This window comes from Lynx rufus, unplaced genomic scaffold, assembly GCF_022079265.1.
Source record: "Lynx rufus isolate CCGP_SWC_20201006 ecotype Redwood Valley unplaced genomic scaffold, mLynRuf1.p SCAF_10, whole genome shotgun sequence".
Lineage (NCBI taxonomy): Eukaryota > Metazoa > Chordata > Mammalia > Carnivora > Felidae > Lynx > Lynx rufus.
In genome coordinates, this window is record NW_025814824.1 from 62,260,169 (window position 1) to 62,277,350 (window position 17,182).

General features: G+C 38.2%; 1 protein-coding gene across 1 annotated transcript in view; it reads right to left on the bottom strand.

Moving 5' to 3' along the window:
* Nucleotides 1-2,328: 2,328 nt before the first annotated feature.
* Nucleotides 2,329-17,182, bottom strand: part of ERP44 (endoplasmic reticulum protein 44) — a 95,077-nt gene continuing 80,223 nt past the window's right edge. The window contains exons 11-12 of the mRNA XM_047066993.1: nucleotides 4,685-4,787; nucleotides 2,329-2,563 (exon numbers count right to left, since the gene is read on the bottom strand). Coding sequence (XP_046922949.1) covers nucleotides 2,462-2,563; nucleotides 4,685-4,787 — 205 coding nt within the window. The 3' untranslated portion in view covers nucleotides 2,329-2,461. The remainder of the gene's footprint in view (nucleotides 2,564-4,684; nucleotides 4,788-17,182) is intronic.

Genomic DNA, 17,182 nt, shown 5'->3' on the forward strand with positions numbered 1-17,182 from the left:
CCCTCCCTTCCCCAGCTGAGGAGCCTCAGGCCCAAAGTCGATTCGATAAATGTAATATCCTCTGACGCAGAGTTCAGATGGGAAGATGGGTAAGTTGTGAGTTCTAGATTCCTGCAAGTTCTCTCTGTACATCCAGCTGGTGACAAATCCCTGTGGAATCTACATGTTTGCCATCTATTAGATCTGTTCCTATCTCTGCCATCACTCTTAGTTCAGGCTATTCTCTCTCCTGCGGTGGCCCATTTTATTGTATCTAGACCTGCTGCCACAGTATTCCCTCTCAAACTTGAATATGAGCATACTTCTGGCTTAAAATTTGTTAGTGCATCTCTACTGCCCATAAGATCTAGTACAAACCCTTTAGCTTGGCATTCAAGGCCCCGCACAATCAGCTCCCATTCTTGAACTTCCTTTCTCATTTTCTTAGCCACAGCACTCCCCCCTTCCCCACCCCATGCACTAGCCCTATGGCAAAAACTTATTTTCCCTAATGCATTTTGGTGTTTTGCATTTTTTTTTTCCTTTTAAATAAAATTGGGCACCAAGTCCTGATGAATGTTCAGCCCTTAAGGGGTACAAAACTTATCCAACATCACTTTGCATCTCCCTCATTCAATAGACATTTGAGTCCCAATACACATAAAAGGTAAATAATGCAGCCTCAAATCTTTTTTAACAGCCATTCAGTTATATTCGATCACATTGAACATGTGTTCCTTGAGGCCTTTCTCCTAAGAACTACTCTCAAGTCAGCTCTCTGCAATCCAATATTTGAGTGTTATCTTTTATTTACAATATTTTTAAAGCTAATTACAGGATTATAAATTTATTCCAGTTAGCTGCATATGCTGCTTTCAGTGTTGTGTGCTGCCTTGTTGAATGTTTATGAATTTTCATTCTCACTGCCTTAAATTTGGTCTGTTCTCTGACCTGAGGGGTACAAATTTGATTTCAAAGGTACTGATTAAAAGCAAGGAATTGAACAGAACTAAGACCCGACCTTGAGGAAGCTCTGTCCTGCTTTTCTAGTTAACAACCTGGTAAGATATACTAAACATGCCCCTTATCAGCTTATTAACATTTACTATTCTGAATGAAATGATGGATAAGTCATGCATAACTAGGAACTCTAGGCTTTTTTAAAATAACAATCATTAAATATGCATTATAAATATTCACTTTATTTTAAAAGAATTGGAAGATGTTACATATATTACACACTACATATAATGGCACATGTCAGCCTTGTAAGCTTAAAAATAATCTTTCCCCAAACTGGGATTGACTTAGACTCCAAGTATAAAATGACTCTTGGCCTATAGCACCAACCCAGGCCCAGAGGAAAGCCAATTTTGAACCTGTCTGTCCTCTGGCATTGGGCTTCCTGATATGACACTGAGGGGCCTCTCCCTCTGGTTTTGTTCCCTAGCAGTATTGAGGCCTGGCACAGGGACCCATTTGACTATACACTGCAGGCCTGGGAAATCAGGGAATCTAGAGTGGGGAGGTCCTCTAACAATTTTACAATGGAAAAAATTAAAAACATATGTGCCTTATTGTCTTTGTTTTTGATCTATACATCCAGAACAAGACTCTACAAGATAGAAGGTGGTTAGAATTATTGAAGTACAATTTCTCTGCTGGTTTTTGTCTTTGGAAATGAACATGTCACGATAGGAGGAGCCTTAAAAGGGATCTGGTTCAACAGTGGTAACCTGCCTGCTCCACTAGTAGCTCAGATTTAGGTATAATTCAAAGTTTTAAATGCCATCCATATGCCATTTTGTTAGACAAACACATAGAAATTTAATAACACTTTTCATTTTCTTTTTCTTAATTTGTAAGGACAGTTCCTGCCAAATGTTCTGGCTTATGGCTCTCCTCCTCTTCATAGTATGTTTAAGTTACATATTAAGAATCCAAAAAATACCACTATGGAATTTTCATAAGCAATATCCGACCAATCAGTAAAACACAGTACACAGTGTGAAAATTTTCATTTATTCCCCTCCCCGTATCCAGAATATAGACCCTCTTAGCTTTGAGAAATGTGATAATGAAATACCAACAGAACTGATCATATGTAAAGAAAAGCACATACCACACAGGAAACATCCCTAAGTCCTCCCTAACCTAGCAGTGCGAGTTCACGGTATGTTTCTGGCGATGTCACCTTTCACTTGATTTATAAAAATTTTACAGGACAGATTTAAAGCAAAGATAGGCCTCTGGTTTTTATTTTTATTATTTTTTTTTATCCCTAACAGATTTTTAAAAAGAGGCTATATTAAATGACAATGCATTTTGAGTCAGGGGGAGAAAAAAAAATTAAAAACCCAAAACTTCTTTCAGTTTATTCAAAATAAAAATACACATAGAATTATGAAAATATAGGTTTACTATTTCCACCACGTAAGTTGATGCTGCTGTTTGAAAGGCTTGCAAATCGTTTTTCAAGTTTTTAAAGCTCATCTCGATCCCTCAATAAAGTATACCTATATTCGCTGGGTGCTAATTTCTGGAAGGAGCTCTCAGGTGGACTGCTTGCTACATCTTGGACTTGCTACAAGAGAAAGAATAAAACATTTTATAGCAATATATTTTATGGAATTACACTATTTTAATAAGAGTAGATGAATGGTAGTTGTTTTATAATTATTTGCTCAATAATCACTATGTACCAAAGACCAGAGTTAAGCTTGAAATCTTACTTTCCCCATTTCAAATGCCCTTACTCATCAGATTCCCCAGGGCAAGGGTGCCACACAGCCCTTAACTGTGGACCTGTTGACAGTTCTTGGGGTGTACTGGAAGGAAACACAATACCTGCCACCTAGGGGCTTTCCTAGAATATTCTGGAGAGGCCGCATGGCTGTGACTATGTCCCAAACCCTTCTGTCCTACAAATGACCACTAAGAGGATTAAAGGCACCCACTCTGTTCACAGAGCTTTTAACAATTACCTGGATGCCAGAAATTAGTTGACATAAGAAGGAAAATACTCCATACTTGTGCACCAACAGTAGACAAAAATACACAGTGGAACTGTAAGTGTGACTTCTAAGAATTTCAGATATCTAACACTATCCTTTATCTCCACATTATGAGCTCCTCAAGAACAAACATGTAGTCCTTGTTTTAATATCCCCTGTAGTTAACAGAGGCATATAATGCCTGTGTTACACACTCTGGATACAGACTCATTCCCGTTAAATTGGGAAAGCAACATCTGCAAAGTTCCCATTTTATTTTGTCATGTTCCCCTTCTCCAATACCTTTTTTATTTATATTTTTACTGAGATATATGTTTGGTTTAAGCCATACTTACATTACTATAAAATGTAGGTTTACTGTCTAATGGAGAAGTATACAATAATGGTAAGTAACATCTTTTCCTAATCTGATAAAATATTAAGCAGGCTTACTTTCCTGAGGAAAATAATTGCCTTTGGGTTATTGCCAACAAACCGTTTGCTTCTACAGTTGTTTAATTATCAAAATAAAATCTGACCTCAGACTTCAAGGAAAAAGCGTATCATTGGATTCTTACAGGGAACTCTTGACACTGAACGTAATTTGACTCTTTAAGAAAAATTGACTTAGCTTTTATTTTTCTATGTGGAGGTTCCTTGGGCAAAATAGTGAAGTTCTGGGCATATGAAATGTGAGTTTTGTTATGTATCATTGTGGTAATAGACATGATATAAATCAATAATGAATCAAAAATGCAATTTTAGGGGTGCCTAACAAAGCAGAAACATAGAAATAGTCAAATTTTCACAATAAAAAGCAAATAAAAAACTTTCATAAATAGCTGTCAAGCATTCTAAATCTCAAATGAGAAGCTGCATTAAACCTTACGTTTTGAGCAATTATGAATACTATATTGGTGAGGGTGCTTAGGATGGTTTAGCAAGAATACCAAATCATTATTTTCTTTGTATTGTGGTCAATCTCCTGGCCACAGAGGAAGACTTAACCAGTTAATGGAATCCACTGATTTCTTCACTGATCCACCTACTTCCAATTCTTACCTCCAACTTCTGTATTTGAAGCCAACTGTATTTAACCCTTTTACTCCTATTCCATAAAGGAGGTACTCTAGACCACTTTATCAAGAAATTATATTGTACCATTCTTGCAACTTTTCTTTTTTTTTTAAGTTGTTTTTTTTAAATATATGAAATTTATTGTCAAATTGGTTTCCATATAACACCCAGTGCTCATCCCATAAGATGCCCTCTTCAATACCCATCACCCACCCTCCCCTCCCTCCCACCCCCCAGCAGCCCTCAGTTTTTAAGAGTCTCTTATGCTTCGGCTCTCTCCCACTGTAACCTCTCTTTTTTTTTTTTTTTCCCTCCCCTCCCCCATGGGTTCCTGTTAAGTTTCTCAGGACCCACATAAGAGTGAAAACATATGGTATCTGTCTTTCTCTGTATGGCTTATTTCACTTAGCATAACACTCTCCAGTTCCGTCCACGTTGCAACTTTTCTGAAGTTTCACAATTTTAAAAATTAATTTTGAAAGGAATATAATTTATATATTATCTACAGTCTGTTCAGAATTTCTTTATAAAGATTTTCAGAAGCACACACTCAAGCCTGTGCAAGAGGGTTAGTTCCTCTTCAAGGCTAACTGAAAAAGAAAAAAAGAGTTCCCACTGAGAAACAAGAGTCCTACCTGTCCTGGGGCAATATCGGTTGGATCCGGACCATGATGGAATTCTCTGTGCAATTTTCCAGAATGTAAGTCAAATACAAACTGCTTGAGTTTTCCAGGAATTCTAAAACCAAAGTAAAATAAAAATTTAGCTTAAACTGTTAAAATGGACTTACCTATATTTTACCAACTTCCCCATTTTTTATTTAAATTTTACCTACAACCCCATCATTTTACCATAACTATCAGAAGCCAGGTATACTGAAAACATTTTTATACAGTGTAATCATGAAATATGGATACTCTGTTTTGTGTTCTAATTCTTGTACTTGTTGCACAGAAATTTCCCGATGCTTATTTTAACAGATGCATTAGTCTATCAAGATGCTGTCCTAAAACTTACTTAACCATCCCTTATTGTTGGACATTTATATATTTTCCTTAATCTATGTAACTAAAACTCATGTTCTGCAGAATCACTAAAAATAACAAGTCTTAAGGGAAAAATAGTGTTAGGTGCTAACCACTTACAACTACGTAGTTTTGTATTGGGGCGCCTGGGTGGCTCAGTTAAGTGTCTGACTCTTGATTTCGGTTCAGGTCATGATCTCATAGTGGTGACATAGAGGCTGGCATTATTGGACTGGGCATGGAGCCTCCTTACGCTTAGGATGCTCTCTCTCCCTCCCTTTGCCCCTTCCCGTCCCCTGCCCAATCCAGAGAGTATGCTCTCCCTCAAAAAGAAAATTACTAGTACTGTTCAGCCTCTATCACTGTGTCGGCCAGGTGGATCCTCTGTAGCTTTAACCTGGAACTTATAAGTCCTTTTTTGAGATATTAACTGAGTCCTTGAAGGCATTCACTGCCAGTAGAACCAACTTTATCAAAATAATCTAAATCAGGGTATAGTTTTTTCGAGTTTTTTCTTCCTTAAGCACAAAGGAAAATTTCACAACTTCTTCAACCACACCAGCAGCTTCACTGGATAGCTTAACATTGTGAAAAGCAAAGTACTTCTCAAGGTCATAAAACTGTCCCCTCTCCTCTTTTTGGGTTGGGCGGACGTCTTTGTATACCACTAAAACATTATATTTAATGGTAAAAAAAATAAAAAATAAAACTTTGATGGCTTCAAAACATTCGGAGGAAAATAATGTGAACACAACTTACTTATATTAACATCCTTTTCCTAATTACCAGTCACGCTATAAGCAAATTTGCAGTACAAAAACATGCATTGTAGCAAAACAGATTACAAGGCTAAGCAGATTCATGTATCCACCTTTTTCCTGTTTTTAAAAATTTTTTAAGAGACACGGAGACAGCGTGGAGAGGGGGAGAAGGGAGGTGAGAAGGGGGGGAGAGAGAATCCCAAGCAGGCCCTGCACTGTTGGCACAGAGCCTGATGTGGGGCTTGAACTCATGAAACCACAAGATCATGACCTAAGCCGAAACCAAGAGTCAGAGGCTTAACTGATTGAGCCATCCAGGCGCCCCTTTTTCCTTTGTAATTATTTCCTTGGGTTGTAGCAAGTAAAGCAGGAATACAGATCTTCCTTGACTTACAAGGGGGATACAGCACAATAAACCTATCCTAAATTGAAAAATCCTAAATGGAGAACACATTTAATAATACCCAGCCTACCTTAAATGTGTTCAGAACACTTAAATTACCCTACTTGAGCAAAATCATCTAACACAAAGCCTGTTTTGTACCAAAGTATTTAAATCTCATATAACTTATTGAATTCTATACTGAAAGTGATAAACAATGGTTGTACGGGTACAGAATGTCTATAAGTGTGTCAGTTGTTGACATCTGGGATCACAAGGCTTACTGGGAGGTGTAGCTCACTGCTGATTGCCAGCACCGTAAGAGTATCTTAGTGCAGATCGCTAGCCTGAGAAAAGACCAAATTCAAAGTACACTTTCTACTTAATGTATTGATTTTGCACCACTGTAACGCAAAAAACCAAGTCAAACCATCATAAGTTGAGGACAATCTGTTGAGTTAATAAGAACTTTTGATAAAGTGTAGGCAAATTATACCTACAAAACATCAATTTTTGCTACTTGCCTACCTGTTTTTTGAAGGCTTGCCAATGTGTTTTTTTATTAAAATTTGTTTTGCTACTTTGACAAATAAAAGACACCTGCATTTTAATTTCTATTTTTTCAGAAATTAAGCATTTTCCTTGTTTTCATTAATATTTCTCCTTATATGAATTGTCAGTCTTTTACTGAAATATTGGTGTTTTAAAAATTCATTACATATTTTAAACAGAAATCTTTCTTCATATCCCTTACAAGAATTGCAATGCAGGTCCATAAACACTTTACTTCAGTAGAATTGACTCAATTTTTTGGTAGCCAAGAATAGCTGTTAGTTTCTTTTTATTCTCTCCCGAGGTCCTGCAAGTGTTGTTTCTTCCCTTCAATAACTCCCACTGAGATGTACCAACCAATAACTTCATTGTACACCCATTTTGGCTCCCCACTAGCTCCAATGCAACAGAGACCAGCAGGTGTCAAATGCACAGTTTACAAATACAAATGACTGTCAGGTAGCTGTATTGACAGAATGCCTCTGAAAGGTTCTCTGGTGCTGAAGAAATTGCACAGGCGCTAAAGATAAACACTGAGAGGAGATCAATTTAAATTTAATATGACATCATCTACTATGCTGTCATGCACAGCAAAGTGCTAAAATATATCCATTCAAATCAAAGAATCACAAATGGTCTCTAATGTTTAAGACAAAACCCCGTTAAGTTTGTTATTTTATAAAGTCCAAAGATGATCACAACCAATATAATGTGACTAGCTTCTGCTTGTCAAAAAATAATTTATAATTAAATCTTAAATATAACAAATTCATAGAGAACACTCAAAACAGATTTTTTCCTAACTTGATTCCCCTTGTCAACAGATGAGAGAAAGAATTGTGAGTAAAAGGCAAAGACAAGGGAGATACGATGAACCTGAACTGATGTGGGAGGAAAAAAAGATTACAAAAGAGCTCTTATCTAGCTTGTGGCTAGAAACTACCCATCATTATTAAGTAAGAAACACTGAATCAACAGAATATTGTCAAGAAAACAGACAACATGGTTATGTGCTAAAAAGGAAAATAAACGGATTCTTGCCATAATAAATTCAATTATATTTTCACACTTTAGGGTACAGTTTTTCTAATTAGAACACCTAAGTGTTTCTTTCCCACCTTCCAAACAGTTTTCTGTTTGTTTTCAATTTTTATTTTTAGGTGATGCAAAATTTAGAAACTGGGAAATGCACAAATGGTAAGTATCACTAAATGAACTTTGACATATGTATAACAGTGAGAAGCATTTTTATTTTTTAAAACCTTACATACAGTAGAATTCACTCTTCTAGGCTTACAGTTCTATGAGTTTTAACATATGCATATAGCATCTAGTTACTATCTCCACAAATAGGATACATAACAATTCCAACATGCTTTTTTTGGTCAGACCTTCCACTTCCCCCTAACTCCTGCCAACCACTGATCTGTTCTCTGTTCCTATAATTTGCCTTTTCTGAAATGTCTTGTACTTGGAATCATGCAGCATGTAACCATGAGACTGGCTTCTTTTATTTCGCTTACTTCTTTTGAGATTCCTCCATTCTGTTGCATGTATACAACTATTTGTTCCTTTATTGAATATCTACTCCAATGAGTGGATATACCATACTTATCCTTTTACCCACTGAAGAGCATTTGGGTTCTTTGAAGATTTTGGTTATTCTGAACAATGCTACTACAAACATTTGTACACAGGTTTTTGTGTGAACGTGAGTTTGTTTCTCCAGGAAAAATACTGGTATATTACATGCAAGGTGTAAAATGTTTACTTTTTTAAAAAAACTGCCTAATTGTCCAGTGTCCTAACTGCAATGTGTAAGAGTTCGCTTGCTCCAAGGGCACACGGGTGGCTCAGCTGGTTAAGTGTCCAATTCTAATTCTGGCTCTCAGGTCATGACCTTAAGGTTCATGAGATCGAGCCCTGCCTTGGGCTCTGCTCTCCCCAATCATCGAGCCTGCTTGGGACCCACTGTCTCTCCCTCTCTCTCTGCAGCATCATCCCCCGACCTCGCATGCACGCTCTCTCTCAAAGTAAACATTTTTTTGAGTTCCACCTGCTCCATATCCTCACAAACATCTGGTATATCAGTATTTAAATTCAGCCATTCTAAAAAATGTGTCATAGGATCTCAATGTGGTTTTAATTTCCAGTTCTCTAATGGATAATGGTGTTGAGCACCCCTTCGTGTGCTTATTTGCCATTTGTTTACCTTCTTTACATTCAAACAATATCCTTTATGGAGCAAAAGTGTTTAATTTGATGAAAGCCAATTTATGAATTTTTTTGGTGGGGGGGGCATGGTGCTTTGGGTGTACTAAGAGCTCTTTATCTAACCTTAGGACAGAAAGAGTTTCTTCTACATTTACTTCTAAGAGTTCCATAGTTTTACCTTTCACATTCAGGTCTACAATCAATTCTGAGTTAATTTTTTTAAAGTTTATTATTTATTTTGAGAGAGAGAGAAAAAGAGAGAGAGGAGGGGCAGAGATAGAGAATCCCAAGCAGGCTTCATGCTGTCCGTGCAGAGCCTGATGCAGGGCTTGATCTCACCAATCATGAGATTATGACCTGAGCTGAAATCAAGAGGCGGACACTTAACTGACTGAACTACCCAGGTGTCCCTGAGTTAATTTTTTTATAGAAGTTAGTTTTTTATGGTATGGAGACGTTCAGGTGGAACAGCACCATTTATTGAAAAGATTAGCCTTTCCACTAAATTATCTTTGCATCTGAAAGAAAATCACTGTGTGCCTATTTCTAGACTTTCCATTCTATTCTACAGCAATACATGCCTATTTTTTTCACCAAATATGAGGCTGTTTTAAATATTTTAGCTATATAGTAATTAGGTCTCAAAGTCGGGTATTTTGAGTCCTTTAGCTTTGTTTCTTTTTGAATTTTGTTTCAGTTATTCTCATTTTAGCTTTCGATGTAAATTTTGGAATCAGCTACATCTATAAAAAAATCTAGTTAGATTTTGATTGAAATTGCATTAAATCCATAGGTCAATTTGAGGAGAATTCACATCTAAACAGTATTAAGTCTTCTAATCCACACAGTATTTCTTCATTTATTTTGGTCATCTTTGATCAGTGTTTTGTAGTTTTCAGCAAACAGATCCTACATATATTTTGCTAGGTGTATATTTAGGCAGTTTTTATTTTTATTTTTATTTGTTTTTGCTTTTGGAGCTATTATGAATGGTACTTTAAAACGTTTTGTGATTTCCTAATGTTCATTGTTAACATATATATATATAGAAATAAAAGTGATTTTTTAAAAGGTGACTTTGTGTCCTGCTGAAATCATCCATTAGTTCTAGGAGCTTTCTTGTACATATATTGGGCATTTCTACATAGATAGATAATCATGCCATCTATGAAGAAAGTTTCTTTCTAGTCCAAACATTTCATGTTTATTTTTTGGTATATGGAACTTGCTAGGACTTCTAGTACCATACTAAATACAACTGGTGAGAATGGACATCTTTATCAAAGACAATAAAATACTTCAGAATAAATTTAGCCAAGGAGGGAAAATATCTGTATATTGAAAACTATACAACACTGATGGAAGAAGACACAAATAAATGGAAAGATATCCTGAATTCATAGGTTGGAAGAATTAATATTGTTAAAATGTCCATACTATCTATAGAAATCTACATATTCAGTGCAATCCCTATCAAAATTCCAATGGCATTTTTCATAGAAACAGAAAAAACCCTAAAATTCATATGGAATCACAAAGGACCCTACATAGCCAAAGCAAAATCAATCTCCAGCAAGAAGAAAAAAGATGAAGGCATCACTGTGTTATTTAAAAAAAACAACAACACAATTTTAACGTTTATTTTTAAGAGAGCACAACCAGGGGAGAGGGCAGATAGGGAGACCCAGGATCCAAAGCAGGCTCCAGGCTCTGAGCTGTCAGCACAGAGCCCAACACGGGACTCAAACCCATGAACCGTGAGATTGTGACCTAAGCCAGAGTTGGAAGCTTAACCAACTGAGCCACCCATGCGCCCCAGGAATTTTTTTAATTTTTCTTTTTTTTTTTTTTACATTTATTTATTTTTGACAGAGCGAGAGAGAGCGCACAAGTGGGGGAGGGGCAGAGAGAGAAGGAGACACAGAATCCGAAGCAGGTTCCAGGCTCCAAGCTGTCAGCACAGAGCCCGACATAGGGCTTGAACTCACAAACCACGAGATCATGACCTGAGCTGAAGTCGGACGCTCAACCGACTGAGCCACCCAGGCGCCCCTCCAGGAATTTTTTTTTTTTTAATGTTTATTATTTTTGAGAGAGAGAGAGAGAGTGTGTGTGAGCAGGGGAGGGGGCAGAGAGAGAAGGAGATAAAGAATCTGAAGCAGGCTCTAGGCTCTGAGCTGTCAGCACAGAGCCCAACGAAGGGCTCAAACTCACAAACCATAAGATCATGACTTGAGCTGAAGTTGGATGCTTAACCGACTGAGCCACCCAGGCCCCTCACACTGTGTGATTTTAGAATATACTACAAAGCTTTAGTAATCAAAACAGTATAGTACTGGTATAAAAAGACACAGACCAATGGATCATAATAGAGCACCCAGAAATAAATCCACACACTCACAGTCAACTGATGTTTGACAAAGGTACCAAGATACATAATGCAGAAAGGATGGCCTTTTATTTTTTTTTTAAATTTTTTTTTCAACGTTTATTTATTTATTTTTTTTGAGACAGAGGGAGACAGAGCATGAACGGGGGAGGGGCAGAGAGAGAGGGAGACACAGAATCGGAAACAGGCTCCAGGCTCTGAGCCATCAGCCCAGAGCCTGACGCGGGGCTCGAACTCACGGACCGCAAGATCGTGACCTGGCTGAAGTCGGACGCTTAACCGACTGCGCCACCCAGGCGCCCCAAGGATGGCCTTTTAAATGGTGCTGGGAAAACTGGATAGCCATTGGCAGAAAAATTAAATTGGATCATTATTTCACATCATATATAAATTCAATGCAAAATGGATTCAAGACTTCAATATAAGACCTGACAAACTGTAAAACTCCTAGAAGAAAACATAGGAGAAAAGCTTCTTGATCTTGGTCTGGGCAGTAAATTTTTGGATATAATTCCAAAAGCACAGGCAACAAAAGCAAAGACAGACGAATGTGACTGCATCAAACTAAAAAGCTTGTGCACAGCAAAGGAAACAATCAACAGAGTGAAGAGACAACCTACAAAATGGGTACGTAAACCATATATCAGATAAGGGATTAATATCCAAAAAATATAAGGAACTAAAACAATTCAAGAGCAAGAAAACAACCTGATTTTAAAAAGGGCAAAGGACTTGAAAAGACATTTCTGAAAAGAAAACATACAAACAGCCAACAGGTACATGAAAAGATGCTCATATCACTAATCATCAGGAAAATGGAAATCAAAACCAGAATGTGCCATCGCCTCACAGCTGTTAGAATGGCTTTTATCAAAAAGACAAAAAATAAGTGTTGGCAAGGATGTGGAGAAGAGGGAACCCTTCTCCCTGGGAATGTAAACTGGTATAGCCATTACAGAAAAAGGTATGAAGGTTACCCAAAAAACTAAAAATAGAACTATATGACCCAACAATCCTGCTTATGGGTATTTACTCAAAGGAGATCAAAGCATTGTCTTGAATGGTTATCTGCACTCCCATGTTCAATGTAGCACTATTCTTAAAAGCCAAGATAGAGAAACAACCAGCATCCATCAGTTGATGAATGGATAAGGAAAATGTGGTGTACACACACACACACACAGGAATATTATTCAGCCTTAATAAAGAAGGAAATCCTGTCATTTACAACAACAGTGATGAACCTGAAGGACATTATGCTAAGTGAAATAAGCCAGACACAGAAAGACAAACACTGCACGATCTCATTTATACGTAGAATCTAAAAAAGCAGAACTCATAGAAGCAGAGGGTAGACAGGTAGTTAAGGGGGACTGGAGCGGGACTGGGAGAGAACGGGGAAATGTTGGTCAAAGGATACAAAGTTTCAGCTACAGGAAGAGTATGTTCTAGAGATCAAATGTACAGCATGGTGACTACAGTTACTAATACTGTATTATATACTTGAAATTTTCTAAGAGTAAGTAAATCTTAATTGTTCTCAAAAAAAAGTATGTGAAGAAATGGATACATTAATTTGCTTGATTATGGTAGTTATTTCAGTGTATAAATATATCAAAATTATCATGTTGCACACCTCAAATGTAAGCAATTTTTGTCCGCTATACCTTAATAAAGCTGAAAAAAAGGAGAGGGAAGACAAAAGAGAAGACAGACATAGAACCTGGGGTAGACGAGGAACCAATCTATGTGGTTTGAGCCAGATACCTGGGGAATGTGTACTAAGAGATATAAGGAGACCAGTCAGTTGATTAGAGTTATAAAGTCAGAGTTGAGGCCACATTTGTCATGATAAATCAGAACCACCTCCATGCAGAAGTCATGGCAGGGCAGAGGAAGAAGCTGGTATCCAGAGAGAAGGATGGAGCAGATGTGAAGGAGCAAGAGAAGAGTTTTTGGGCCCGAAGAAGGGCAGAGAGTAGCTGCACCTCCTGCAGTTCTCGTCCTTGTCCTTTTCCTGCAGTTTTTCAGCACAAGCCCCTTGTTTTGAGCTCCGTGGAGTTTCTGTTCCTTACAACGGCATGTCCTCTGACAGCAACAGAACTATCCAACAGACCTTTCTGTGAAAATGGAAAACGCTGTATCTGTGCTGCCAAATACAGTAGCCACTACCCACATGTGGCCACCGAGCATTGAGAGCACCTAAGAAACGGACGTTTAACTTGTACGTCATTTTAATTAAAACTTCAGTATTCATACATGGCTAGTAGCTATCATATTAGCACAGCTTTACGATTATCACAAGGGGTCAAAGACAAGACGCACAATCAGTAAAAGCTAATGAAAGAGCCAGAAAAAAGAAGACCACGATGACATCCTAGAACTCAAGTAGAAGGTGTTCGTCCTAAAGGACGAGTTTGGTAAAGCCCCGTTAGTAGCAGTGTGTTATGAATTTTGTCACGGGAAAACCTGGATTCAGACAGCGGGTTAAATCATGGAACAAGCCAAAGGCACACTAGCCATTAAAAGTAAAAGGAAAAAATTTAATCATACGGGAAGATGCTTACAATGTGTGGATAAATTAAAAAGAAAATTCATAAACTGGCATGGCCCTGATTACATTTATAACACACGTGTGTCTAGATATCTGGCTTGTGGATTTATGAGTCATTTTTAATTCTTTGGCACTTTGTTAACTTTCAGAATTATCCACAAAGAACATAAATTTTTTATAATCAGAAATAAAGGAACAAATGATATGTTTAATGCACATATGCATAAAAACAGTAAATATCTTTGCCTGGTTCCTGATCTTAAGGAGAAAGTAGTCAATCTTTCACCATTAAACATGATACTAGCTGTAGGTTCTTTATAAATGTCCTTTATCAGATTGAGGAAGTTTCCACATATGCTAGTTTGTTAAGCATTTTTGTCATGAAAGGATGTTGAATTTTGTCAAATGCTTCTGCATGGATAATTGGGATCAGTTTTTTTGTTGTTGTTTATTCATTAATATGCTAAATTACACTGGGGTTTTTTTGGTTTTTGTTTTCATTTTAGAGAAAGAGTGCAAGGGAAAGAGGGAGGCGGGGTGGGGCGGGGGAAAGAGAGGAGAATCTTAAGCAGGCTCTACGCTCGGCATGGAGCCTGATACTGGGCTCAACCCAGCAACCCTGGGATCATGACCTGAGTTGAAATCAAGAGTCAGATGCTCAACGGACTGGGCCACCCAGGTGCCCCTACACTGACTGGTTTTTGAGTGCTAAATTAGCGTTGCACACTTGGGATAAAGCCCACTTAGTTGTACATTATTCTTTTTTTCTATATTGCTGGATTCAATTTCCTAATATTGTTTACTACTCTTTATTTTTTAAATGTTTATTTTTGAGAGAGAGAGAGCACGCGTGCTCAAGCATGCGTGTGCATGGGGAGTGGCAGGAGAGGAGAAGGAGGAGAAGGAGGAGTAGCAGGAGAGGAGAGGATCTGAAGCAGACTGCGCTGTCAGCACAGAGCTGGATGCGGGGCTCAAACTCACGAATTGTGAGATCATGACCTGAGCCGAAGTAGGACGCTCAACCAACTGAGCCACCCAAACGTCCCTTGTAACTACTCTTTAACTTAACTTATACAATAATGTAGTACAAACTGATTTAATGTATTATAGTATTAAGAAAACTGTATTTTGCCATTTAAATTACTTAACCTCTTTGAGCTTCAGCTTTCTAATATGTAAAATGAAAACACCGCTTATTTAACTTAATTGTATTGTTTTTATAGTCTAATGACTTAGATTTGAATGTGAATATATGATTTCCTATAACAGGCAACATAGCCTTATCATACTCATGTATCAGATACTGTTCTAAGAGCTATAGATACACACATTCATTTAATGCCCACAACAACCCTACGAAGCAGATACTATCATTTCCCGTTTTACAGATGAGGAAACTGAGACAGAGAGGTGGTAAGAAACTGCCCAGAGTGTTACAACTAGTAGGTAACAGACTGGGATTAGAAACTAGAGTCTGAGCACCTAACTGCTAACTATTTGCCTCCTTAGTGATATGACTTTAATTTGGTAAGGTTACTAAATCTCTTGGAGCTTAACTTCTTTATTGTAAAAGTAGAAATCATACCGGTCTTAGAAGCCTGTTACAGAAACTGAGAACATACATAAAGTATAAAATGGAGCGGGTACAGAGCCTGCCTCTGCCAGAGTTTCATGTCTATTTTGCTGGCAGGACCAAATAAGGCAAAATACAGTGCAATGATTTGTACAATATAAAGTGCTTATAAGGAGATAACCAATGTCAGTTATATGGTAAGTACATTACATGAGAGTGACAATGACAGTGGTGTTCAGGGATCCAGGCCAGTGTGTACACTGCCCAGTGGCGGACAGGAGGGACACACAGAGAGAAATCACAACCACAGAGGTGACTCAGGGAGGAGGGGAACAACAGGGCGAACGGCTAGTTGGTAAATACCAGGCTATATCCCAGATGTGAAGATATATATCCAAAGTAGTCAAACTCTTAAATGTATAACAGAAAGGTTAAAACTAAGAGCAAGTTAATCAAAACACTTCTTGAACATCTACTAATGCTGCCGCAAAGCTGCTATAGCAAGAGATAATAAAAACTAAATCTGCCTTTTAAGAAGCTTTCCCAGTACCAATTTTTTCCACTTAAAAAAAAAAAAGCCTCATTTGGGTTTTTTAAAAATAGAGCCCCAGATAATGAAGAACAAAACAAATTCTCAGACTTTAAATTTTTTTTTTTTCAACGTTTATTTATTTTTGGGACAGAGAGAGACAGAGCATGAATGGGGGAGGGGCAGAGAGAGAGGGAGACACAGAATCGGAAACAGGCTCCAGGCTCTGAGCCATCAGCCCAGAGCCCGACGCGGGGCTCGAACTCACGGACCGCGAGATCGTGACCTGGCTGAAGTCGGACGCTTAACCGACTGCGCCACCCAGGCGCCCCAAATTCTCAGACTTTAAAGGGACCTAATGGTGACCTGGTTTTAAATTTTTTCTTGTACCTATCTTTCCACGTTCTTTATCATTTCACCCAATTCCTGGTTTGCCCCTCCAAGCTCGAGGAGACAGGCTAATTGGTCAGCAGGCTACCAAACTGCTAAATTAGTGCGACACCCGCCTCCCAGTTTTAGTTTGGCCCTGCCTCTCATCTCCACGCCACAGCCGCCCCTCCCCTGACACCAATGCAGCCAATCAGCCCTAGCAGTTTAAGGAATTACGATCACTTTCCATGATTTAGTGATCTGGGGTAAAAGACCTGGTGCCCACAGTCAGGGCACTGTGCATTAGCATAGCCTGTTCCATTTTCCTAAGTGCCCTGGAGCCTGTCCGGCTTCTCCCCATCACCGGGGCCCCCGCAGCAGTACCTAAGCACACTCCAGCAGGGGCACAGATGCTATGGTATTTCCTGGCCATAGTTTTTGGAAGGCAAGTCTTTCTGGAAAGTCCTTCAACAGCCCTATGCCCTATGCCACCGCCTACTTTCTTCTCCTGTAGATTACAGAACATTTCCTAGACCTGCCCTTAGGTGCTCTTAGGTTCCTAAATTACCCCCCCACCCCATTCTTTTCCTCCACATATAAAATCTATTCTTTTACATTTGGCAAGAAACCAATCTGGTCAACCTATAGGAAAAAAAGAAAGACTCAGATCTGTGATTTAGTTTCAGATACAAGTAAGTACCTTTCTCCAAACATCTTTCGCATTCACACTTACATTGCTTTTTATATGTACTGAAAATGTAACTGCTTTGATATTAAGTGTTATG